The 27,063-nt window shown below is 38.9% G+C and overlaps 1 protein-coding gene across 2 annotated transcripts; it reads left to right on the top strand.

Annotated features, from left to right (window-relative positions):
- The first annotated feature begins 1,830 nt into the window (after nucleotides 1-1,830).
- RCN2 (reticulocalbin 2) lies at nucleotides 1,831-19,727 on the top strand. 2 transcript variants are annotated; one of them, XM_077828265.1, is made up of 7 exons: nucleotides 1,831-2,228; nucleotides 2,576-2,681; nucleotides 4,906-5,102; nucleotides 11,501-11,614; nucleotides 13,773-13,869; nucleotides 15,368-15,510; nucleotides 18,058-18,872. In XM_077828265.1, the coding sequence occupies exons 1-7, from the start codon at nucleotides 2,091-2,093 to the stop codon at nucleotides 18,088-18,090; spliced, it is 828 nt and encodes a 275-aa protein (XP_077684391.1). In that variant the 5' UTR covers nucleotides 1,831-2,090; the 3' UTR covers nucleotides 18,091-18,872. The 2 variants fall into 2 exon arrangements, with proteins under 2 accessions (XP_077684391.1, XP_077684390.1); XM_077828264.1 differs by lacking the exon at nucleotides 18,058-18,872 and adding an exon at nucleotides 18,879-19,727 and having other exon boundaries at nucleotides 1,833-2,228.
- Nucleotides 19,728-27,063: the final 7,336 nt, after the last annotated feature.

Here is a 27,063-nt window from a genome sequence, read left to right as displayed (position 1 = left end):
TATTGTAGTCCTAACTGATGGCATTGATGAAGAAAGCGGTAAAATCAAAGATTATTCAGATCAGAAATCTTACCTGCAGTGAACTGGAAGGTTCTGATATGAATATTAAAATGATTATCAGGCAAACTAAGCAGTAAAAATTTAGAGACCTTTATGAAGGACTGGTCCCTTGTAGATCCTAATCTGAGGGCACAGGTGTTTGATCAGAAAATTCCACTAATACAGAGGGCAAGAACTTTTTTTCCCCCTGTGGTACCATTTCTAATTCTAAAATGACCAAGATTATGGAAGAGTCTTGACCCCAGCAGAATGACTCCAAATGTTATTGTAGAACTAATTAAGAATGTTGAGAAACACTTTGACACAGGCAAATTTTCAAGAGAAGAATATAATCTCCTATGTTTTCCCTCTTGGGAAGTGTTATTCATGAACTGTACTTTTTTGCCTAATATATATACATATAACATGTTTGTGTTCTGTTTGTTTTATTACCCTTGTAATCATATTTCCTCCTTTTCCTATCTTTGGTCATCTCAATGCATGACCACATTGCAAATAAGCTTGCATGTAACACATCTGCACTGAATTAATGTTATCTGGGAAATCTGTTATAATAGTTGTGGACCATGAAATGTATGTGGTGCACCTGACAGCTCTTAAAACATGCTGCAAAGATGCTTTGGTTTGTTGCTGTTGGGTGTTAGCAGCGGGTACAGCTCAATTAGTCTGAACACAGTTTTGCCGAAAGTGCAAAGACAAATTATGGTCAGCACCAGTACAGAAACTGACCAAGTTTTAATTTGTTTTCTGAAACAGTGATGAACAGTTACAGGACTTATCCTTTTCTTTGAACCATAGAATTGTAAGGCTGGAAGGAACCTTAAGAGGCTGGTCTAAGTAAACCTTCTGGGGTTCTCACAATAAAATTTTTGGTGGCCTCAAAGTGTGGCCACCAACTCTTGCTGGTGGCCATTATGACAAATTTTCTTAAAATACTTAATTAACTTTAGGGAAAACAAATAAATATGCACATCTATATGTCCAAATCATTATAAGTTATTTATATAGGGTTTTATTGCAGACTCAATAATAAAAATGACATACAGTTCTCTATTCTTTACTGGACCTAAACAGAATAGAAACACAAATTAGGTGCTTTGTACATCCTTGTATTTTGTTGTTGTTGCTTTCGGTTGCCTTTTTTTTTTTAAAGACTTTCTAGCTAGTAAGCCTGCTGCTGCGAAAATTGATATTTGTACGTTTGTTAATATCACTCTTCATAGCAGACTTACTAGCTAGCTGGGAGGTTGTGAAAAATGATATTAACAACCATACAAATATCAATTTTCACAGCAGACTTACTCAGCCCTGGCAAGCCAGGGCACAAATTAAGCCCTGGATAGGCAGGTGGGTAGGGAGACAGAGGGTGCCAAGGGCGATGGGCAAGATGACTGGGGAGGGAGTGAGGGCCAGGGGCAATGCGGGGGGGAGGGGAGACGGTGAGCCCAGGGTCCAAAGTCATTTTATTTTTTCCCTTTTAAATGGTATAGTAAGTTAAAGAGCTCTGGTGGGAAGGAGGATGTTGAATGGCAACGACATGGGCCTAACCCAGGAGAGCCAGGACTCTTGGGTTCAATTCCAGGCTGAGTGTGGGCTAGTGGTTAGAACAGGGGACTGGGCATCAGGACTCCTGGGTCCTCTCTTCGCAGCTCAGCATGGGAGTAGGGGCTTGTGGTTAGAGAGCTGTGACTCGGCAAGTCTGTTCCTCGCTGCACTCCTCGGACTCCCTCAGCGTAGGTGGGGGAGGCGGAACCCAAGTCGCTCTGAACCAGGCGGGGCCTGGGGTCGCTGGGCACCGCTATAGCCCGGCTCCGTTCACAGCCCCTCTCTCCCTGCCGGGGCTGCTCACAGCCGGTGCGGGGCGCTGTGTCCGGCTCTGCAGCCGCGTCTTCGTAGAGCTAGCGAACGAGCCGCCAGCCGGGTGGCCCCCACCAGCCTTCTGGTCCCAGCCTGTCGAGCCAGCCAGCCAGGGCGGACGGCAGCAGCGCCGCCGCCAGCTCTGCTCCTCCTTCGGCGGAGACGCGGGCGCGATGCGGCCCCCGCCGCTGCTGTGGCTGGGCCTGGTGCTCGGGGTGCTGCGCGCGGCGTGCGGGGGACCCAGCGACCAGCACTACGTGGACGGCGACCACCGGGCCGACTACGACCGGGAGGCGCTGCTCGGAGGCCAGGTGAGCGGCCCGGGAGCCCCCTCAGACCCGCACTGGTGAGCGCGGAGCTTCCTGCCCTTCTTGGAGCACAGTCCGCAGCCAGCGGGCGCCGGGCGATGAGTCCCAGAGCTGCAGCAGCCCGTCTCCTAGGGCGGGAGGCTCTGAACGCTACTGAAAGATGACACCCACCCCGTTGAGAGCTTTCCCCCCCCCTCTTTTTTTTTAAATTAATGCTGGTTGTTGTGTGATTTATTTTTTTGTCGGGGGGAGAGATTTTAATCTGCCCCTCTGTTCAGAAGTGGCAGGGCTGTAACAGACTTTTGTGTGTTAGTTCTGTTGTTGTTTTTTTTCTCTCTCTCCTTCCAAAGGACGGAGCAGAGGAATACGCTAAACTCAGTCCCGAAGAACAGCAAAAGAGACTGAAGGCCATCATAAAGAAAATTGACTTGGACTCCGATGGATTCCTTACTGATGGTAGGGGCTGCACACAGATTTTGTGTCACTGGAAAAAACTCATGTACACAGTGGATACGGGTGAGAAAATAGTGCAGTGTGATACTTAAAAATCTTGAGTTGCAAACCTAGTAGCGTAGCTGTGTCTTTCTTTGTCTGCAGACACTGTTGTGTGTCTCTGTTGCTGCTCATAGCTTTGTGAAGCTATTGCAGAGAGATAGTAGTAACAAGTGAGTGGTCAAATTCACTGCTACTCTTCTGTGGCTAAGTGTTAAAGTTGACATGTTGATTTCACTCTGCTATTCTGGAAAGCTATAGGAAGCAGGAAAGGCAAGCAGTGGAGCTGTTAACAGGAGAGGAAGACTCAAAATGTGGAGATGGAGGGACAGGTAGCAGAGATACAATCAAAAAGTTCTGGTGTGAGAGAGTCTCACTTTCAGTTGCCAGAAGGGGGCAGCTGCATGTATATCTAACAAATACTGGCTAGAGTGTGATATGAAAGAGGGTGTCTTCACTGTTGGGATTCTCCCCACTTCTTTTCTATCTGCCCCCATTGGTAAGGTCCGTTCTTTAGTTACCAGGTGTCTAAACTTGTCAGTCCCTACAACATGTCTCCCTTGAGCCTGTGCAGTATTCTTGTAAGGAGAGTGATCACTTTACATAAGCTATTACCAGCAGGAGAGTGAGGTGGGGGGAGAGAAAACCTTTTGTCGTGATAAACACCCATTTTTTCATGATTTGTGTGTATAAAAACAAACATCTTCTGTATTTTCCACAGTATGCATCCAATGAAGTGAGCTGTAGCTCACGAAAGCTTATGCTCCAATAAATTGGTTAGTCTCTAAGGAGCCACAGGTACTCCTTTGGGATTGCAAAGTAACTGTCTTGTATGTATCCAGAATCCTATCTGATTCTTTCAGTGCAAAAATAAGATGTTTCTGCTTTTTTACTCTTGTTACTCCTTCTTAGTAAACACAGCTAAGAGAGAGAGAGTTAGAATCAATTCCTTCTTAAGTTTCTTCTATAGCAGCAGTTCTCAACAAGGGTCCCGGGGGTCCCTGGGGTCTGCCAAGCAGGGCTGGCATTACACTCACTGAGGCCGAGGGCGCCACACAGGGCTGATGCCTGGGACCCTGAGCCCTGCCATCCAGGGCTGAAGCCAAAGGCTGAGCAACTTAACTTCACAGGGCCCCCCCTGTAAGTTGTATTAGTTTTGTATTGCTAAAAGGAATAAAGTAACACAAACTTATGTTAGCGTAAGAGACTGCTGTGAAACGGTGGAAGTGCAGATCATCTGAATAAAAAGGTGCCATTTCAGACTACATTTGTCACTTTTCAGAATTGCACTGGAATTTAATGGCTTTGACTAGAGATTCTTTTTCTAATAATAGGAAGGGTATGAGTGCATAAATGTGCATGTATGCGTTTGGGGGTTTTTAATTTATTGAAAATATGATCTTGGGAAATATTCATTTTAATTGGGTGGTTAAGATATCTAAGTATAAGAGGGAGAACTTGCCAATTGGCTACATCTTGGTGTGGGGTTTTTGTTAATTGCTATATTTCCTTGAAAAACAAAGCTTAATGTCTACTCCAAAATTTATAAGGCCTAGTTGGGGCTCATTTTAAGTGGAAATCCTTTGGTAGTATTTTCTTTTGGATAATTAACTTTAGGGGATATTGATGGATTTATATAGCTGTATGTATTGTACTCATTCATAATTTGTGCTTGTCACACTTTTCAGAATGCAAAAATCTGGTATATTGAATACTTTTTAAAATGGTTGAATTTTGTTTTGCAGAAAGTTGTCTTTACACAGTATGCCTTTTGTACCAACAGATTTTGGTTAAACGATACTGTTCCTCATGTATTTTCTAGCCCTGTAAACAATTTGAAATAGGCATCATGATGGTAATCAGTTTCATGCTACTAATAGTATTAATGGAGAAAGTACTGCTACATGGGAATAACATAGGATTTTAGCACTGGTTGGTTCTCTCTCTTGGCTGGCATGAAAAACAGGAATGTCCTATAGAAAGTGGATTTCTGTGGCACAACTGAAGCCCTGTTTACGTGATTGCATGTGATTATTTTAACAAGTAAAATTTTCCACTGTTTGAATGTGAAGAGACCTTGTTAATGCTGTTTAGGAATGTAGAAAATGCAACATTTACTGTAATTGCTTTTTCAATTAAAAAAAAGGTTAAAATAAAGATTTCATTGCATTATGTGGCATTTCCACAGATGAGCTAAGTTCATGGATCCAGCAGTCTTTTAAGCATTATGTTACGCAAGAGGCTAAACAACAGTTTGGTGAATATGATAAAGATGGTGATGGATTAGTATCTTGGGAGGAGTACAACATTCAAATGTATGATCGTCTAATTGACTTCGATGAGAATACTCTCCTGGAAGATCAAGAAGAAGAATCATTTAGACAGGTAAGATACTCCAGCACCAGCTTTCACAAAGCAGAGGCAAATGGTAGCGGTGTTGGATTCTTTAGTCATTTTATTCTGTTGCATCGTTAAACACAGTCAGAGCTGGTAAACAGACTGAACATTTTCTGCTGCCTGGACTAGCTGAATAGTGAAAAGGTAATAAAATATTGACATTCCTGCCAACAAAATGAATGACACAACAAGCCACATTTGAGAATTGAGTAGGGTACTAATATATTGGTAATGGAATCCTAGAAGCCACACTTCAGTTGATGCCTCAGTTGGCAATGTAAGGTGGAAATATACTGGATCAGACCAGTGACCCATCTAATCGCTATCCTGTCTTTGATGGTAGCCAGTACCAGCTGCTTCAGAGGAAGGTACAACTTACCTGTAGAAGCAACTATGGAATAACCTGCTCATAGGAAAAGTTTCTTCCTAGCCCCCATTAATTAGAGTTTAGGGCATAAGCCAAAGAATGAATTCATATCCTTTCCTGATGTTATGAGAATACTATTCACTTCAGTGTATCTCCTGGCCCAGTGAGCTAAAGGGGAAAAAATACAAAATATTGTCAAAGGGAACCTTGTCTAGGACCCAGATATTATGGTGTTGGGTGCTATAAAAATGAATAATCCAGTTTATAAAATCATAGGTGTGTGTGTGTGCATGCTACATTATGTCTCCCCTTTGCTTTGCTATTTCTATAGAAATTTGTCAAAGTTGCTGACCTTGTCCTGAAGCAAGTTCTATAACAAGGCGCTTACTTCTGTTCTAACTAATAAAATGACTAAATCTGTTGCATTGTTAATTTATTCAGCAGAGAATTGCTCATTATTGCTCCAGTCCAGTAAAGTACTTAAGCAGATGCTTAAGTGCTTTCCTGAATCAGGCCTATACCACCTATTGCTTTGGTGCATTCTGATGGAGAGTGTAGATCTGTTGTACCCTTCAGCCAGTTCATATCACCATAAATCTGCTAAACTGCTGTAAACAATGTTGGGACTCTATAGTACAGAAAGCTGCTGACACTGTTGACTGCAAAGTGTTAATTAGACTTGCTTCCAGCAAGGTTAGATAGCATGGTGTTAAAAAGTGGCAACAGCCAAAGCCCTGTCTACACTACAGTTCTCATTGTGGCTGGGAAATCTGAAAAATTCCCTAGTGTGGACAATCCTTTAGATTACAAGACCTTTCCGGGCCACAGCTTTATCCATTTCTCCCAACATCTGCTCTTCCAAGTCTAAACTGTAAGTCTCCCCTCCCTCATTTCCCACATTTGGTGGGACCTTCATGGATTCCCTTTCCCTTTTAAATACAACTCAAAATCTTTCTACAAGCAATACACTTTTAACTGGTCCCCCAAAGTTTTGACCACTGTTTCATTTCTGTACAATACTAATTATGTACTATACCCATCTGTTCTTTATTTGTATTGTAGTAGCACTTAGAGGTCAACCAAGAATGTGGCCCCATTGTGCTAGGCTCTGTGCCAACAGAATAACAGACAAATGGTTTGGGAAAGAGAGGTAACATGGGAACAGAGTGATGGTTTGCAAATGTCAGGTTATCCTTAATATGTTTTTCTTTTTGGAGGGGGCTTGGTGTGATGTGAGGGTGGCTTTTTGTTTTTTTCCCCCTTCAAGTAGAGCTTTTTGTTAAGAGGTGATCAGCTAAATGGAAAGACAAAGGCAGGGGGAGAGGGGACATTGAAAGGCAGTAGGGAAGAGTGAAGAGGGAGGTGGACGTGGAAGATTGGGACGGGGGAGCAGGAGGCGTTAGAGCAAACGGCCAATAAGCATAAGAGAGGGAGTGTCCAAAGTCAGAAGGTAGTCTAATGATTAGTGCCTGACATCATGCTGCAGCTGCCTTTGTATTTGTTGTCCTCTGAGGGCATGGCTACACTTGCAGATGTAGAGCACTTTGAGTTAAGCCAGCCTTTGTAGAGCGCAGTAGGGAAATCCGCTGCAATATGTCCACACTGACAGCTACAAGCGCACTGGCGTGGCCACATTAGCAGCTCTTGCAATGGCCACAGAGAGCAGTGCATTGTGGTAGCTATCCCAGCGTGCAAGTGGCTGCAACATGCTTTTCAAATGGGGTGGGGTGTGACAGGGAGTGTGTTGTGTGTATGTGGGAGGAGAGAGTGGGTTTTAGGGGGGGCTGAGAGCATGTCAGCATGCTATCTTGTAAGTTCAGACAGCAGCAGACCCCCCCCACCCAAGTATTCCATAGTAATGGTTGCTTTGTCTCGGAGCCGATAAGCAGCCAGCTGTCAGAAAGGGAGCTTTCAAATGGCATATTTGCATTCCTGCAGTGATTCCAAAACAATGAGAAGAGTGCCACTTGACTTAAAGGGATTATGGGACATTTCCGGAGGCTGATCAGAGTGCAGTAATGCAATGCCTCGTTCACACTGACACCCTGGCGTTTCAGCCAAGGCGCAACAAACGTTAATCTTCTTGCTGAGGTGGAGCACCAGGAGCACTCTAGCTGTGGAGTCAGAGCGCTCTACGTGCCTTGCCAGTGTGGACGGGTAGTGAGCTAGGGCACCCAGGGCTGCTTTAATGCGGTCTAACTCGCAAGTGTAGCCAAGCTCTGAGTCTTGGGCTGGCTCCACTCAGGAGTTTCTCTCTTCCCCAAATCCCCATGCCTCAGGGTGCTTGATGCTCCAGAAGGGGTGATTCTGGTTCCGGGCTGTGTTAGCAAGGAAAGAATTAGCCCTATCCTGGACTCAGCTCCCCCCTTCCCATCTGCAAGGTGTTGCTTTACTTGCTGCAGCTGTTTCTCTTAAGTTTAATTTACTGATGTTTCCATTGTCCTAACTGCTATGCATTGTGAAATAAGTAGAAGATTGACACTTTCCTACAGTTTAGTTCTTATATCATACCTTCATGAAAAATCTGATTCCTGATTTTACTGTCCGCTGTACCACCTGAAGCTATGGTCTTGTCATATCTCGTAAACTGGGTTGGGCTAGTTGGATAAGACATTTCCACAGATAACCCTAGGCATTTGAAGGTCTTGTCTTTGGATGAGAGAGAGGCTCCCATCGCTTGAGGTAATTAAATATCCTGTGGTAGCATTTGTGAGGTTGTTAGCCCCGGGTGTTGTAATAAATTCCAGTTCTGATATTTTGTTTTACCTAAATTCCCTCAGACTTGTTCCTTACTCCTTTTCCTAACCAGTATATTATTTCCAGCACTAATGAACTTGCTCAGTATCTACTTCAGAGACGGTTGAATTTAGGTAACTGGTAAATTGTAAATTTATATGATTATATTCATACTAGACTCCTCTGTCTAACCACATAATCCATTACATAGTGTTCCGTATATTCTCAAATTTGTGTGGAGTAGATTTTTAAATTGTGATAATTTGTACCTATGTATTAGATTCAGTGAATAATTTTAATTTTGAATTAATTCTGCACTTTAGATTATTTTCTCCATGACAAGATGTCTTTCCTCAAACACCTAATGATAAGTTATCAGTGCTATCTACTTGCCTAAATTCTTTATATCTGAAATACTGTTTTGGCTGGTTTGTTTTTTAAGGTGGGGGAAAAACCCCAATTTTTTATGTCCGTTTTCTCCAGATAGTCCATTACCTCTGGCATTCAAAAGGTATTTGTTCAGCATTCTGAAACTTAGTCAGCAACTTGGTCATGTTATTTCTGTAGTACCTACCACTCTAGCTGGTCAGACCTAGGCTTGGCAGTATTAGATTTTTAACCAATAGATGTTGGTAAAAGTCGATTTTTTTTTCCAGCTGACAATTAAATTGACAAAAAGCAAACCCCAGTCAACAGTAACAGTCTGCAAATCATAACTTTCTAATGATACCTCACATGACTTATCTTGCATAAAATATATAATTATATCCTAGTAATATCACTGAAGAATATGGGGTGCAGTATCAGAGACCCGCCCCCAGCAAGGACTGTCAGGAAGAGAAAGAGGACAAGCCCCTAGCTGTAGGGGAAGCCACGCTGCTGCTGAATGGCTCTGTCCACATGCAGCAGGGGACTTGTCCTCTTCGTAGCCCAAGCCACAGGTCTCTGCTCTTCTTCAGCAAGACCTTAACGTGCCCTGCACTTTGCACCTGCAGAGATTGGGATCAGCATTGTCCTATCCTGTCCCCACCCCACCCCTCAATTTCCAGTAATTGCAAAAATGAAAATCTTTATCTGTATAAAAAAAATCTTAAAAACAAAAATCAGTATTGTTGAAATTAGAAAAAATTATTCAAGTTCTGTCAAGCCTAGTGATATCACATGTGCAAGTATGAGATTTGCTTTTAATTAATAACTTCTCTGAAGTATTTCCTTCATGTACCAATAGCAGAGGAGAGAGTGAAAAAGATATATTAAGAATCACCCATAGGAAAGTCTCAGCTTCCATTCAAGTTGCTTATTTATAAACACATACAACAAAATTGTTTGTTCCCAAAACAGCAGTATATGAGTGTGTAAGTTCATCTTGGGATTTTTGGTGGAAAGGAGGTGTCAGAGCCACTATTTTTTAATTTAAAAATCATGAGTGCATGGGGTGCTGACAGAAGCCAGCCAAGTCCAAAGTAGATCTTCTTGGACCATGACTCTTATACACTGAGGAAGTGAACAAACTCAGAATAACTTTGCAGGTCACTTAACCACATAGCTACACTGCATTCTAAATAAATTAAGAAGAATTCTATCAAATGGAACTGTCAACCAGATTATAGACCATTAGTGTCAGATATAACAGCGCATATATATATAATACTGTATGACACTTTGAGGGAGATAAAGCTTTATCATTCCCCACACTAATATTTTGTTTGTATCTTGGTTTCCCACTAGTTCACCCCCACACACACACACTTTTCCCGTGCAACTGAAATATGTCAATGTAATTGTTTTAAATGTTTACTGTGATTTGGGCAGTTGTCCTATTTCTCCACTCAGAATTTTATTTTGTTATGGAGTTATTTTTGTTTAATAGCTAATTCTAAAGAAAGTAAAATATCAATCTAGTAAAGGGTGGCAGTCTTGTTTTCCACTCCTCAAAATAGATTTTCTAAGTGTACTGTCTCATGTAATCAGTACTCGGAGTTGTTTTAATATTTAACCCATAGCTAAGATCAACATTTCATTGGTTAAAATAACTTTATGTTGCAGAAATAATTATATAGGATTTTAAATCTTCTGTACTATCTTCTTTTCTTACTTTGCTATGAATGTCATGCCTTGTTGCTCTAAGTTAGCCTAACTTCATTTAGAGACGTGCCAGCAAATGAGGGATATAAGCGAGGAATTAATTTCTCTTCCTCTTTAGTAAGCATGATTATATTTAATGTATTTGTGACCTCTCATAGCTTGCTGATGTAGGCTTACTTATCCCTATATACTGTGACTATTAATCTGAAATGGATAAAAAATAATTAATTGCACCTGTTTAATAACCCCTTTCATCCTGGGATCAAAAAACACTTTACAAGCATTGATTAACCCTCAAACACACTTGAGTGGATCAGTTATAGACACACTGGGCTTTTCCTTATTATACTTTCCTCTCCAAAAAAAACAAACACAAACCGGAATTGGCTTATGAGACTGTTCACTATTAAATGCAAAAACAAACCAACCACAAAGTCAGGAAATATGAAAGGTTCTCATACTAACCCACTTGCACATACTGCATAATAAAATTTTTTTTTTTAAAGTGTACACTAATCACACAACAGATTGGAGAATTCACTCTTCCATTAGAACTATGTGCAGAAGCACTATGCCTGATTCTTCCTTGCATTAAAGAATCCATATACCCCTCTGACAGATAAGTTCTTTACACTTATACCTTCTTTAAGGCTCCTTTACATTGCCAGAGAAGTATGAAGGGGCCTTGGTGTAAATGAGAATCAGGTGCATAGGGTGAAAAGTTTTAAAGGGAAAGTTCTGACATTGTAATGGTTACCATAATTATTGTACTACCCTCCGTAGTTTGGGGCTCAATTTATGCAGCTAGCCATGATCTGGATTAGTGCTTGTGGTTGCATTGGTGAATTTTGGAGGAGTAATGTGTGTGAAGAATACACCTGCTGCTTGGTCTGGTCACGCTGCCTCTCTTTCATTTGAGGCCTGGGCCAGGAATCTGTTTTAAAAGTCTTCCCTTGGAGTCTAAAAGTGGCAGGTTTCCATATGCACACTTCTTGTAATAAATTACCTTAACGAAGAGCACTCCTCTTCTACCTCTGCATGAGCTATGTTAGTGTAGACATAACAGGTTCTGTTATACCCATATGTGAAACAAAGTAATACAGTGTTTTCTAGCTGTAAACCAGTTACTGTGGATGTCCATTGTTCTGCTTCATTAAGTGATCTAATCAGGTCTATTTTCTGAAAACTTTTTTTTAAGCTTCATTTAAAGGACAAGAAGCGGTTTGAAAAAGCCAATAGAGATGAAGTTCCTGGTCTGAATCTGAATGAATTTATTGCTTTTGAGCATCCTGAAGAAGCTGAGTATATGACGGTAAGACTTTGGGAAAACATTTGTTCTAAAGGTTAATGTGAATCGAGGCTGCACCTTTTAATGGTTGTCTTTAGCCCAACGAACCTTGGAAAACTTGCTTCTGAACAACTACTATTCCTTTCTCTTGAAGAACATACATATATGATGTGCAAATATCTTAGTCCTTAGTCTTGGGGTTCAGGAGTCTACCCAGCAGAGTAGTGGAGGTGCTTTAAATTGTCATACAAGACTTGAGTTTAGATGATTCTCCCCTTAGGTTGGGAATAGTGCTGTAGAGTGTTCTGTTTATGATGGGGGAGTCAGGTCTAACTTGGAAAAGAGTCCCCATCAAAAAGATGTAGATCATCTTAAGAAGAAGCCTTTGGCATGGGAAAGGATTAAGTGAAGGGAATACTCAGCCCTCTAAAAGGGATGCAGAAAGTCACTTTTCTGACTACAGATAAACCTTCAGGTTTGATGCTAGCTGAGATGAGAGGGCATAAATTACTGTGTTGTTTTTTAAAATGAGTCTGCATGCAAATGTAGCAGAAACTGTTTCAGCTTGCATTGTTATATGCACCAGCCAGGCTGGGAAAAATTGTTCGATCACTTGTCAAAAGATATGCTCAGTCCAATTCAATAGAGCTGTCCCAATTTTATTTTGTAGCCACAAAGAGTCTTAAAATTAAGCCCTACTTATTTATGCACTATATATATTTATTGTGGAGTTTAGTCATTTGCATTTGTTCATCAATTTTATGATCATCATCACTAACACTAGCAGACTGTAGGTGAACATAGCATCTGGGATAGAACCAGAGAATCAAAATAAGCTAGTACAGGTCCGTACTAGTATCAACTTCTCTGGAAAGTCCTAAGAGTTCTAAATGTAGATGAGCAAGTAGTACGTTAATTTCATTCACTTGAATTGACTAGGTTTGGATGACTGGCCTGAGTGAGAATGTGAGATTTCCTAGCCTGGTAAAACAGTTTTCAATTAGAAGTGAATTCTTAGTTTCAAGATGAAGGATGCATTTCAGCTGCTTGTGTATGTTTGATGCTTTTGTTTAAAAAGTTACTTACATTCTTTAAGTTAATTTTGATCTACTTTTAAAGAGATCTTGTCAAGTTGAATTCTTATCAGTTTCAAAGAGTTTAAAAGTTTCAGCTACCACACTAGCTCCTGTATTTCCATGCTAACTTTTGTGGTTTCACAATCATATTTTCCTATTTTTAAAAAATATTTTCCTTTCTCTTAGTGCTGTATGAAAGATTCATACAAACAGTAAAACTGGCTATGCACACATAACAGTGAAACACTTTCTTTTGAGAGGATTTTGAATAAAATGAAAAAAAATCCTAATCTTTTAGTTATAGTAATTTTAAGTAGTTATAAAGATAGATGAAACATTTTCACTCACAAGTATGATTTTTAAATGGGTACATCGTTATGATCTGAGGTCTATAATTTTTTTTAATCTAAATATGCTGGGGATTTTGTTTTGGTACTTTCTTGCCAAGAAATTGAAAAGAAATCGCTTCTTTCCTCTATAGAACCTGTAATATTTAGTTCTTTGCTGCTGCAGAGCCAGCCACCAGAGGGAGCACAAAGCAAACCTGGCATCAGTTTGTGTGACATGACTGGTGATATTGGAGAACAAACAAGGCATGGTAAAACTAGACAAGCAGGCACATTGGCTTTAACTCCATTGAAAAATATAGTGTCAAAGGCAGATAATTTTTAAAAAGTTTCGCTAATAATTTTACTGTCAGAAGGTATTTACCAAATTGGAAGCAATAGAGAAAAGTGATCCATTTTGTTCAAATAGGTGGCAGTGCCCCTTTTTAAATTTATATTTCATATTCATATTTATTGTCTTGAATTCAATTCCAGGATTCCAAATCCAAGCATCCCTTTCGGATTTGATTTCAGTAAAATGTGACTGCATTAAAAGTCAAATGAATATGCAGTGTGGACTTATTTCCCTCCAGGACTGGACTTGTGACTGTTTAATTGTTGCACTATTCTACACGGAAAGAGAAATTTGTTTGACACCAATAAGTGTTTAGAATATGGGATGCATTCTTTTAGTCCTATAGAACGATATGTTGCTGTTTTTCTTAATGTTAAGTTTTTACCAACTAATGTTTCTGTCACATATACATATGCGCACAAAAGGAATTTGTCATTCAGGAGGCTTTAGAAGAACATGATAAAAATGGTGATGGACTTGTGAGCCTGGAAGAGTTCCTTGGTGACTACAGAAGAGATCCAAGTAAGTAAAATACGGGGGTGGGGGCGTAATGAACAGAGGCTTCTTTGTGCCTTCTAAGGCACGGTGGCTGTTTTGGTTTTTAAACTCCTAACCAAAGAACATTCCCCAGGCTCCTGGGTGCAGAGGAAGAGGCTTATGCCATTTAGGTGCAGAGGGGCTAGTGAATCCAGTCAGTCAGCTAGGAATCCTTCTCTCCCCTCCCATCCCTTGCTACTCCCCTTTCCCAAGCCCTTGAGGAAAGAGGAGGGGTGTGCTTGGAATCGTTAAAGGGGCTTCCTTTCCTTGTAGTCTGAGACAAAGCCTCTCCACCTCTAAAGTTATAGGGTGAGGGAGGCATTTTTGATGCTTTCACGCTACAACAGGGAGGAGAAAAACACTTTAAAAAAACAAACAAACAAAAAACGTGGTTATAAAACCACAGATTCTCAGGGGTGACTCCGAAGCAGCTATTAGTACCAGGAACTTTTTCTTTTTTAAATGGCTAGTTTTAAAGCAAAACTTAAACTCTGCCAGATGATTGATATAAAGTAGGTAGGCAACCCGTTGATCATTTCATAATTATAGCCTGCCCCACCTGAAGAGTCCATTTCTGCAGCATCCAGTTATGATGCAAGTTTGACTTCAACAGCAGGGGCCGCTGAGCTCAAACAAGAGTCTGTTTGCATACAGACATCCTTTTTAATGAGGAAAAAGGAAAGAGACCTCACCCATGCCTTATATACAGTGGAAACATCTGTTTCTGAATTGATTATTTTTTCAGTCTTCTATATGATGTCAGCTTCTTTTGATGAGGTTTCATAAGGTGTCAGCTAATGGTTCACTATAAAATTTGTTACCAGGAAAAAATTGTCTAACAAATGGTTACTCTTTAAAATACATTTTATTGAAGAGGCAGAGAAATGTGTAAAGTAATTAATTGACACTATCTAGATTGCCAAATACACAAATCTATTTCAGAAATGCTTAATCTATTTCAGTTAGATTAAGCAGTGTTACAATTTTAAGTAAAACACTTTTTTGTTTCAAAGTGTGATGACTGAGTTGATTGTATCCTTCATTACATTTCTCGAATTTTAAGGTTGCAATCTTAAAGTTCCATTACTGTAAGCTTTGTTTTTAATTCTGTTTACATCTACAGACACTCCCTAAGTTACGCAAGACCTGACGTACGCAAATTCACACTTACGGAAAAAGTTCCATAAGCCAGAAGTACGAGTTTTGAGTCTCGGAAATTTTTGCGTATCGTATGGGTATACATTTCCGAGTTATGCAAAATTCAAGTTACGCAAGGCTTTCCTGAACAGAACTATTGCGTAACTCGGGGAGTGTCTGTATAGGAAACTGTTTTGTTGATTTAATTCAATGACAACGATCTGTAATGCTTGCTGTAGTGACATTGCTTAATCTTAAACCTAGTCAATTTTTGTGATAGAAAAGAGGAGAAAACAATCTCAAAGATATTGAATGGTCTTAAGTTTAAAAAATACTTTTTATTTAGCTGCAAATGAAGATCCAGAATGGATACTTGTCGAGAAGGATCGATTTGTGAATGATTATGACAAGGATAATGATGGAAAACTCAACCCTCAAGAACTGCTGACTTGGGTAGTACCTAATAATCAGGGTATTGCACAAGAGGAGGTATGAGGTTTGAGTTCATGGCTTTTGTTTAGACTTAATGAAACTTCTTGAAAATATTGTGCTATTGTGTAAAATGACCAAATATATGCTGCGTTAATTTAGTCTGTTGTACAAAAAAAAGTATATTTTACATCTTAGTAACCAAAGAGCATCTAATAACGCTTTTCATAAAGTTCTTATAAAATTATGACTTTCACCTTAACAAAGAATGACGATTGTTACAAAAATGTTGCATAGTGCAGCAGTTGGAATTCCTATGGACTATATGAATGCTGGTCAGAATATAAAATTAATACAGTGGCATTTCTCAAAGGTAAATAGTCGGTCTGAATTGATGGAAGATACAGTATTTTTAGCAAAACCATGATAAATTTTTCCAAAGTACTAGATGGATAACATGAATCAATTAAATATTAATACAGAAGCCAAAACATGCATTCTTCTGATAGAACTTGTTACCCTTTATCTAGCTGAATAAGTTGCTACCATTTGTGTCTTGGGTAATAGAAACCTAAGTACATAAAACCAAAACAGAACCTAAGTATACCATAATCCAAGTTTAAAATAATAAATCAGTTGAATTAGGTGTAATGTGCTATAAGGAGTTTAAATGGATTTTTCGTCTAGCCGTTTTTCCTTCCTCTGATTTTTTTCCTGTAGACAATTGAAGCACTTAATGTCCCAAAACCAAATTGTTTGTTTTGGAAAACAGTCCTCACTCTCCCTTTTGTCCCCGATAACTTTATATTGATTATTCAACTGTTCCTTCTTTTGACTGCATCAGATCATTTGACATTTCAGATTGGAGGGAAGAACGTGTTTTTCCCCCTTCATATTTAGATCCTCTTTTGTTCTTGCCTCCGAGACAGACAGCATGTTCTGTGCCAGAAAGCGTAGCACCTCCTCTGTGTTGGAAAGCATGGTTACTGAAGCCACCTCTTAACATCTTTGTTGTATTGTCACCAGAAAAAAACTTGGCCAGGAGCCCAGTATTTGCTCTCAATGTGTCAGGCCTTTTTTGAGGTTAAGTTGCAAAAAGATTGAAATAACATTTCTTCAAAGATAAAAGTCCAATCAATCTTTGTCAGCAGGAACCCCAATATCCTGATATTTCTTGCCCAAATCTGATTTTTTTCAGGCTGCTCCATTCTTTCTTCAAGGATCATATTATACTTGCTGAATAACTGGCTTTGTGTCTCTTTCTGTGTAGTTTCTTTAAATCCTGGGTGGTCTTGTAACTTTTCAGTAATTGTTTGCTTATCCAGTTAATTATTATTATTTTTTTTTAAAGCTGACAGCTTAATTTTGAAGGATTTCAGTACATTATTTGTACCATGGTACCTGTCTTCTTTTCCAGTACCAAGGGCTCAATCTAGAGCCTTCAGGCTAGAGAGATGGTGACACTGAATGAGTCATTGGATGCAGTTTGAAAGTTGTTTTGCAGTTGCAGCTTGATATTTGCAAGTGACTTCTTGTTGCTTGACCACTAGATTACCAAAATCCCACACATTCATTCCCCTTAGACTAACAGTTCAATCTTTTGCTTTAGTAGAATGCTACTCTTGGTCCCTGCATTGTCATTAATTTTTTAAAATATTTTTGGCTGACTCTACTATTTCTCTTTCTCAAATCCTTTGTGATTATGTATTTAAGCTAGTAGCTACATAACCCCAAAAAACAGTTCGTCGGTTGAGACAAACCAATAAAACCAGGGATAGTATGCCTTTCTCCTTAATTTACCAATGTGTGTAGATATTGTAAGACCTGCAGCTTGAAAACCATCTAATATTCTTAAACCTTTGCTCCAGTACCTACCCATCAAGAATAGATACTACATTTCCAAGAAGTGACAGGAGGAGAGAAGACTGCTGTGCTAGGTTATAAATTTTTGTCTTGGAGACACATAATGTAACTTGTTTTGCTTTTAAACAGAACTCAGTTGTCTTGAGTGAGACCTGCTTAAAACCCATAGCAAGCTATGCCTCTTCAACTTTTTTTATCTTACTGCTGAACTTACTGAACTTACTTGCTTTTGTACTGTTCAAATGAATGAGGTTTAGGATTGTGAACTGTCTGCAAACTATCTACTGTACTTTCTGAGCACATGGTTGTTTGGTTTTTGTTTTGTTTTTCTTTAACCTGGCTATCTCAGACATTTCTGAAAATCAAGATTTTTGCTTTGGCCTTGTGGTGTGGGGGGGGGTGGGGAGAGTGACATTATCCAAGGTTGAAGCTCTTGTGTGTACACATCACTTGGACAGATACAGCTTTATGAACTGTTATTTCCCCACTTCCAAGACTGAAGGTAAAAGTATTTTCTTTTAGAAGGCAAGTGTTCCATGTCTTTAATGGGAAAGCTGCTGTGTAATGGTCGAATCTCTTCATATATTTTGAAATTCAAAGTTTTTTTTTTTAAACTGATTAAAAAATTTATAAAGAATATTCAGCTGCAGCTCTGTACCTCAGATATTTTAAACTAGCCATCTTCAAATACTGGAGAAATATTTGACTCAGATTTTTAACTTTCTTATCCAAACCATAAACTAGGTCAGAATTAAAGAAGAAAATATGCAAGTGTGACCAGCAAATTAGGGATGTCCAGAGCTGAAAACAGGAGTATCTACAGCTTGACCTAAAGAGCCAGGCTCTGTAGCTGAGAGTTGTAACAGCTGTGCATCTTGTGTGGATCAGGCACAGAGGTGGACATTTGACATATGCTGACCAGTGGATTATATACTTCCTCTGCAAGTTCATTACAAGCATCACAGGAGTTCAAATCCTGGATGATGCCCCACTTATGTGATGGTGGCCATTGTAATCAGCACACTGGGGACCTCCAGAGGTAAAAGTAAAATTGCCGATAGACTGAGCTGAAGCACTGTGGTTGGGAGATGAAACAGACTTGTTCTCTGGATCTGGCAAAAAGGTGAATGTGTAACACACATTGACCAGGGGAATAAACAAGAAACTTGCTCTTCCAGTAAGACTCTTCATTGTCTTTTGCTGCTTGTGGAGATTTGTTTTAATACTATCTTCTTCTGCTTGATCCTGTTTGATATTGCTAAATTGCTGTAGAATTGAGTGAGGCTAGACATTCAGCATTATCACTTTGCTACAAGACGGAAGAAGAACTGTGAGAAAACAAACCCGTATTCTAAATGTGCAGTTTCAACTATTGAGGGGGAAGTAACAGTGCCTTAAACATACAAGGGAGTTGATCTTTGGTTCAAAGGTGACAGACATTTTGTGTTACAACAGTCCCTTTTAAAATAATGGTAGGAATTGGAGAAATCAGTGCTAAAAGCATATTCATAAATGAAAGCGTCAACTTACTGGACAAAACACATTGTGTTCCATTTATTTTAAAGGCTCTTCATCTGATTGAAGAAATGGATTTGAATGATGATAAAAAGCTCTCTGCAGCAGAGATTCTTGAGAACCAGGATTTGTTCCTTACAAGTGAAGCAACAGATTATGGCAGGCAGCTCCATGATGAACGTTTCTACCATCAAGAACTTTAGTTTACTCATTTGTGATCTTGCTGCCTCTGGAGTTTTTCTTTAGGGTACTCAAATTTATAAGCTGCATTGTAAGTTTTACTTTGTGTGATTATAATATACTAGTGTTTGTGTAAGTGTTTTGCATTCTAAATTTAATTACTTAAGTACTTTTGCAAGTTTTCATAGACCTTTTCAGCCTTCAGAACTAGTCTGAAATATTTAGGATTACTCAAATTGCAGCATTAGCATTTTTGGCATCTGAAAAAGTAAAAACATTCTCAAATAATCTATATGTTTAGTATTGTATTGTGAAATGAGTTGTACTACCGTACTTGAAGAGTCTGATTCTGATAAAAGGCAGAATGTGTGAGATGAGCAAAAATTACTAATCATTTATTTAGGTAGTTAACGTTTTTCAGAAATTGGGGGGGGGGGGGAGGGCAGAAGGAGCAATGTTTAGATTCACTATTAAAGATGTTTTATTTAATACCCTTGGAGGAACATTCAAAAGGATTAATACCTCAATTGTTCAAGAGGTTTCTGCTTATTTTTAAATGATTTCTATACCAGGTTAATTGTATGATATAAAACCTTATATTTTTGCATCTGTACAGATAATAATTATTTTTAATGTATAATTCTACATCATTAGAGGTACATGTAGTATTTCAGTGTCAGAACCCTCTTTGTTTGTCAGATTAAAACAGTTAAATGCTCCATCTTTCTATATTTCTTTTCTAAACTTATTCCTAATCTCTGATCACCTAAAGCAACTACTGTAGTATATTTATTAAGGGATAATAAATGTTAATGTCTCATTAGATGGGGCACCTCTTATCCATTTACAGTATTGCCAATGAAAACTGTGGTATTCCTATATCTGTTGTACATCAACTGATGCTCTGTTCCTTTTTTTCTGTGCCAGTTAAGAAAAATATGATATAGTTAACATAATAGGAGAAATAAGGGGTTATCTTCAACATAGTGGAATTCCACCCATGAAATCAAGTAGCATCCTCAGCCATTATATACTGAATATGTCATTTGAACTTGACAGAAGATTCAAGAAGAGCCATGCATTTGAGATTTTTCTGAACAAAACCTGGAATGGGATAATGTTTTTTTATAAAAATGGAATGTTGGGCTAAAATAAACTGGAAAGAAAGCACTGATTCTGCAATCATATCACTAATATTTTTAGAGTAATAATCTAATACCTTATTTTGGTGGGGTTGAAATAGCCCATAAATAGTATTAGAATGTGAGCACCCTTCACTTTCGGTGGTAATCTGAAACTGAGGCTGAAGGCTAAGTACCAAAAATGTTAAAACGCCTTTTAAATCTGAGTGGTGGAAAAATTTTAATTATTACAAAATTTTAAAGGAAAAAATTTATTTGCTAAATACATTATATAAAAAAACCTCCCTTATTTTCATGCTCTATGTCAGCGGGTCTCAAACTTTAGCAAGCCAAGGATCCCCATTTTGATTTAAATTTTGTCACAGACCCCCGCAAGCTGGTTTCTAATTTTCCCCAAGGATGCTTAAACCCTGCTCAGCACCAGGCCTTGCCCCTAAGGCCCCACCGCTTTCCACCCCTCCTCTTCTCTGCCTCTTTCCTCCCCTGAGTGCACCTCATCCCTGCTCCTCCCCCACCCTCCCAGTGCCTCCTGCATGCCGCTGAACAGCTCTTCCACAGCATGCAGGAGGCACTGTGAAGGAAGGGGAGGGATTGATCAGCGTGGCCGGCGGCCCCAGACATGACTTGCTGACCCCAGTTTGAGAACTGCTGCTCTCTGTGTTAAAGGAAATTATATATAAACTACAAAAAAAATTCAACCATCCTCATACACACCGTTTCTTTTTCTTGGAAATATCATGAACTCTGTCTGCTGACTTTTTAGTTATACCTTTTAACTTCTATTTAAATAGTTTGAGTAGCAGAGTGTTTTTTTTAATTGGTATTCAGAAAAAAATTCACTTGATAATCACTCAGTTCTCTCTGCTAAACCTACATGCCCACATGAAAATGTTCATGATGAAATTTATATTTTGGAACACAGCATAGTGTGGCCTATTCCATTGATGTAACAGATCTGAGTTAATTTATGCAGCACATATACTTTTCAGAACATTAATTTGATGCAGCAACCTGTAACAGCTCAAAACCATCATTTTTTGCACAAAGATTGATGCAATAGACAGCCACTATGGTTTAATTTAAGAGCTACATGCAGTTGTTAACTGCATATTGAAAATCCCCAAGTTTTATTTGGGAGCAGGAATAAAATCGAGTAAAGATGATTTCCAAGAGAAGTACTTGTTTGGTTTTTGGCTCTTCAACAGCTGACTGTTCTACATCATAAACTAGAGTCAGCAACAGAACAAAATCAGCTATTTGGGTAATAGCAAAACTAAGCACCTTAAACTGCTGAAAGAGATATTTAATTTTTTCTATGAATATTTAATAAAGCCCTCTTACAAACATACTATTGTTGCTTGTGTTGTACTTACCTAGTGGTTTTTCTTTCCTCCCAGTCCTCCTCCTCTTTATTCTTGAGTAAAAGCATGCATTGTTTTGTTTTAAGTTTGCTTGTTAATAGCATTAATGATTTTCAGAACAATCCATGCCAAAACAATCAGGTGGTTTTAGCATGTGGTCCCTTGATTTGCTAACTCTATTAGCAAAGCAAATGTAAAAGGGCTTTTTAATATAGTGTTGATGACACATTTAACAAAAAATACTTACAATTCTCAGGACATTCCCCACCAAAATAGTAATTTAGTTTTTTGAGTTGGAGACTGTATCTAATATATGAGAGTGTACTTTTTAAAGACGACTTCTTTTAATTGTTAGCCTAAAGTTTTAGCTTCAGTCAATTTGTTTGAAATTTTTTTTTGGAAAACTCATCTCTGGCAGCTTTCAACCAGGTGTCTGTCCACTTTTACAGCTTAGGGGAAGTCTACACTACAAAATTCCATTGACCTAGCACTGTCTATAGGGGGTTAGGTCAACATAGCTAAATTTCTATGGGGTGTGGATTTCTCACACCCCTGAGAGACATAGGTATTCCAGTGTAAGTTCCCAGTGTAAACTAGCCCATAGTGTAGACACATTCTAAGTCAATGGATGGGATTTTTCCATCAATGTAGGTAATCAATCTCCCCAAAACACAGTAACTAGTACAGAAGACTCCTTCAGTTGACCTAGTTGTGTCTACGCTGGACATTAGGTTGACCTAAATATGGTGCTCAGGGCATGATATTTTTTTTTAATCTAATTTTTAAAGTGTAGACCAGGCCTCGTTCAGAATTAAGGTGGTCTTAATTTGGTTTAGCTTAATCTTCACTTACAAAGTGAATTAAACTAACATGAATTAAGGCCCCTTAATTTTGAATGAGAGTGTCCATGTAGGGGTTTAATGCAGTTTAACTAATCCACTTTCAATTCACCCCTTGAGTTAATGCAGATTAACTTTTCTGAGTGTTGCCGGGTAGACAAGGCCTGTGCCTACATCTCCCAGGAGTCATGCTGCACTGTACAGAGATCATTCCCTGGACAAACCTGCACGTGAGGGACCTGCAGAAAGTCCAGCTCCAGTGCCTAAATGACTTGCTAAAATGTGATGAACAGGAAAAAATTCCTCGGCTTGTTCTGAAATCCATCCATTGACTCAAAGATCTGTGCAACTCCTCTCAGCATGCAGGACCTGGTACATTTCTAAATAATGAACACAATATTTAGAAATGTACCAGGTGAGGAGTAATGTAATATGACAGCAACTGAAACATTCATTTTATGGAGCTAAGGTTTGTGAAATCTGACTTCGTTTGCCAGAGCACAGAGCAGCGTGCACATTTTAAACCTACCAAAACAACACACTATACTGCACCCACAATTCTGGAGAGATGACAAGAAACAGAATAAACCACACATGACAGATATGATTCACATCACTTAATATACTACTGGTAGGTGTTCAAATAGTCTGTAGAAGAGGACAGGAAGAAACAGTACAGGATAGAACAGTTTCCACGGTATGCATCTGATGAAGTGAGCTGTAGCTCACGAAAGCTCATGCTCAAATAAATTGGTTAGTCTCTAAGGTGCCACAAGTACTCCTTTTCTTTTTGCGAATACAGACTAACACGGCTGTTACTCTGAAACCAGGATAGAACAGAAGAGCTGATGCTTCTGTTGAACAATACAGAATACCTCTTACATACGTAGAGGAGGACGAACAAGGAGCATCTGTAAACTGACCTGTCTAGACAAAGGATAGGGAAAGTTCTGCCTATTTTTGTATCTTATAAAAATACTATTTTTATAGTTTCCCATCTCAAGCTGTCCATTCCTCACCGGTCTGCATGTACCAGAGTCTGCCAGCAGCAACAGTGCAAGAGCTCTCTCTCTGATCAGACTTCATGGAAACTGAGCTGAATTTCATTAACTTTGAAGTTACTTTTGTCACAATGTACGGGCTAGTAATATTATTTCTCTAGATTTACACAACTAAAAAAGGGGACAGTTATTGAAGGCCCTAGGCACCAGGCCACAAATTACAAGAACAAAAATAAAATGAAATAGCAGCCTCCACCCTACAGTGAGCAGAACACACACAGCCTCCCCCTTCCCCCATGCAGAACTCACTCCTATCAAAATCCACCTGCACACAAGTAGGTATGTCAGAGCATCCTGAATGCTGCTAATGGACTGGAGTGGGAGATTGTTCATGTGCTCTGTCACTAGCTCCATGAATCCTAAATCGAAGGTTTCAGAGTAGCAGCCGTGTTAGTCTGTATCTGCAAAAAGAACAGGAGTACTTGTGGCATCTTAGAGACTAACACATTTATTAGAGCATAAGCTTTCATGGGCTACAACCCACTTCAACAGGGATCCAGCTTGAGAGCTTTGATGTCACACCAACATCAGTTGTGTTCAAGAGGAGAAAAGTGGTCTCAAACGCTGGAAGGTTCCGAGTGATTTATACTTAAGGATTTTAGGATCTGTATTTTTATCAGAGCATAGCTTTTCCTACACAGGCTGTGATTTCATTGCAATTGCTTCCTGTACAAGGTATACTGACTACAAGGGGATCCACCTAGCTCCTTTTAGGTGCTTTCCAACATATGTGGAGCATAGTGATGAAGGAACATAGCAGCATGTTTGAGGATATGTGTACAAAAGAATATTTCCATCTTCATTTCATATTGTTTAAAAAAAAATCAAGATAATCTCTCAAAGGACACTGCTATCTGCTTCTATATGGTTGATGCTCAAGACACTAATAGAGAAATACCATCAGAAATGGCACTTAAATAATTCGTTCATTGTGTCAACTAATTTTCATTCCCTAGCATCCTCACTGTCTACGTTATCCATTATGTTGTTTTTACTTAATGCAATCAAGCAATGTTTTCAGTAGCAATGGCTTCCCAGCAGCATATGCTGCTTATTTATTATACTAAATTAGTGCTTTATATAGATTAAAGCACCAGAGAGATGAACAGTAGGAAGGGCAGAAATTTGCCAATTCATCTGACAGTTTGGGGAAATTGACTGTGTGAGACAAATATCTGATTCTAATGGACGATGCCTGTGGATGATTTGTGAAGCAGCAGGTATCTGACTGTGACACCTGGGACCATTCTTGCCCAACCCCAAATCTGGCAATCTGTTCAATTCTGCATGTGAGGAAGAAACACCATAGCTAAGTATCTAATGTTGTGTCCTAAGACACTGTTAGCATTCAAATAATTTGTCCATTTTTTCTTTAATTCCCTTTATGGGGATTCTATCCTGCAGTAATTGCATTCTTCATAAATGGTCTTTAACTGTACTGAGTTTTACCTAACAAATCAGTACTGACAAAACATATGTATCACAATTGTGATATTTAGGGGGGAGGCCTAAGGCTGGGAAAACAGTATTTTTGAAGGGGACAGGAAATCCATATTTTGTTTTAAGATAAAAAAATTGCAGGTGACAAAATTAATCTACAAGTGCTTTATTTAAAGTAACAAATGTGTATATTTAAAAAGTTGTAAGGTAGCTAGGAATCTCTCTACCACTATTATTATTAAGGGAGAATGAGACAAGAAAGAGCAGCACTGATGGAAAAACCAGCTCTAATAACTTAAACATCTGAAGTATGATTCAACCTGATCAACATTTCTAGCATTCATAGTTTGCAAAAAGAATAGTCGTTGGTGCCCAAATACTACAAATACTTTTACCATATGATGGTGGAAACAACTGTTACTTTTTCTGGTGCTTTATATATTTAAGGGTATGTTTGCATGACAAAATATCTCTGTGAATATATTCTCAAACATGTGGAGAAATTTAATTAACTGATTTGTTCTGAGACTAAACAGCTAGTCAGTGTCTGAAGTGTGATGCATTTAAGTTATTGTGCCTTTATCTGAAAGTCAAGAAAACTGTTCTGTAAATGGAGAGAGAAAGTTTACAAATAATAAGCAGTCTATAATTATTTACCTTTTTAAAAAAATAAAGCAGATTGGTTTGGTTTTTCCTGTTTTTTAATCCAAATACTTTATCTTGTGACTTGCTACATCCCTACAGTTTTTCTGTTCTACTCAGACAGCATAAAATCAGGCATTTATAAAAAAAAAAACCCTGCCCCCTTAAGTGAACACAATTGTTAGAATATTTATGTTTGCCTAAAAATGCCAAAGTAACCTGACCTAATATTTATAATAGTTTAGTTTGTGCATTTTCCATAGCATCATAGAGGAAAATTCTAATGCAGGAAGTACACTGTACAATTCCAAAAATTCCTGTTGAGTATCCAAGGATTATTCTAGATACCACTTTTAGCAGAGAATCAATTCACAGATATTATTTATATTTTTCAGTCACTGAATACTATTTTAAATTAGCAATTGACAAGAGAGATGAAATAAATGAGAGCGATTAATAAATACAGTTGCGGCCTAATTAATCCAGCTTATCTTTCTTCCCATGTGGCTGGGACAAGTGATATTTGCACATGCTATATTGCAGCTAATGCTATGTAATAAGACTGATCTTATAACAAACTGAATGATCTCCTATGTGATGTAATGTAACATACAGGGAAAGAGTGACTCCCAATTCAACCTTTTTTCAAATCAGAGAAAATGTTTGCTCAGAAATGATTGATTGATAAACATGAGTTCTGCAGGATAGCTCATAATGATATGGGGTCTGATTATATTTTCTATTCTTATTGTTTCCTTTATATAAGGGAAGTGGGTCTATGATTCTACTTCTACAGTAGACACTGTAGAGAATTCTTCTTACAGTAGTAATAAATATATTATTGACTGGTTTATTAGCCAGGAAGTTTGGTCCAATAGTTAGCATGGGACTCAAGAGACCTTGATTTAATTCCCTGCTCTGCCACAGACTTCCTATGTGACCTTTGGCAAGTCACTTAGGCTCTGTTTATACTAGAGAGCTTACAACAGCACAGCTGTGCCGCTGTAAGATCTCTGGTGTAGCCGCTCTATGATGGTCGGAGGGAGCTCTCCGGTTGACATAACTAAACCACCCCAAGGAGCAGTGGTAGCTTCTCCTGCTAACATAGTACTGCGCACACTAACACTTATGCCGGCATAACTTATGTTGATCTGGGGTGTGTTTTTTTCACACCCCTGAGCGACATAAGTTTTGCCAACATAAATGATAGTGTAGACATGGCTTTAGCCTATCTGTGCCCCAATTCCTCATCTGTACAATAATAGCACTGCCCCAGGGATAATAGCACTGCCCCGTCTCACATGGGTGAGAGAAGATAAATACATTAAAACCTGTGAAGTGCTCAGAGACATCAGAAATGGGGGCCATATAAGTACCTAAGATAGTACGTGAAACAGTTACATTTAAGTAAAAGTAACAAATCTGAGATAATGTGGCATAGCACATCCTACAGTATTTTTATGTCCAGCAAGAGTAACAGTTGGAATTTTTGCATTCATTTTGCAATCTCGATTACACTTTAATTACCTACAACCTACATGTTCTTTTGCATTTACTGAGACCTTGGTAC

Source organism: Eretmochelys imbricata, chromosome 10 (genome assembly GCF_965152235.1).
Source record: "Eretmochelys imbricata isolate rEreImb1 chromosome 10, rEreImb1.hap1, whole genome shotgun sequence".
Taxonomy (NCBI): domain Eukaryota; kingdom Metazoa; phylum Chordata; order Testudines; family Cheloniidae; genus Eretmochelys; species Eretmochelys imbricata.
Note: the sequence above shows the minus strand (reverse complement) of the source record. Positions and strands in the feature narration are given on the sequence as shown.

Bases quoted from the DNA above. Each gene is read 5' to 3' on its own strand.
- RCN2 (XM_077828264.1), top strand. From the start codon at position 2,091: ATGCGGCCCCCGCCGCTGCTGTGGCTGGGCCTGGTGCTCGGGGTGCTG. The intron at 2,229-2,575 runs GTGAGCGGCCCG...CTCCTTCCAAAG, and splicing joins AGGCGCTGCTCGGAGGCCAG to GACGGAGCAGAGGAATACGC. The intron at 5,103-11,500 runs GTAAGATACTCC...CTTTTTTTTAAG, and splicing joins AAGAAGAATCATTTAGACAG to CTTCATTTAAAGGACAAGAA.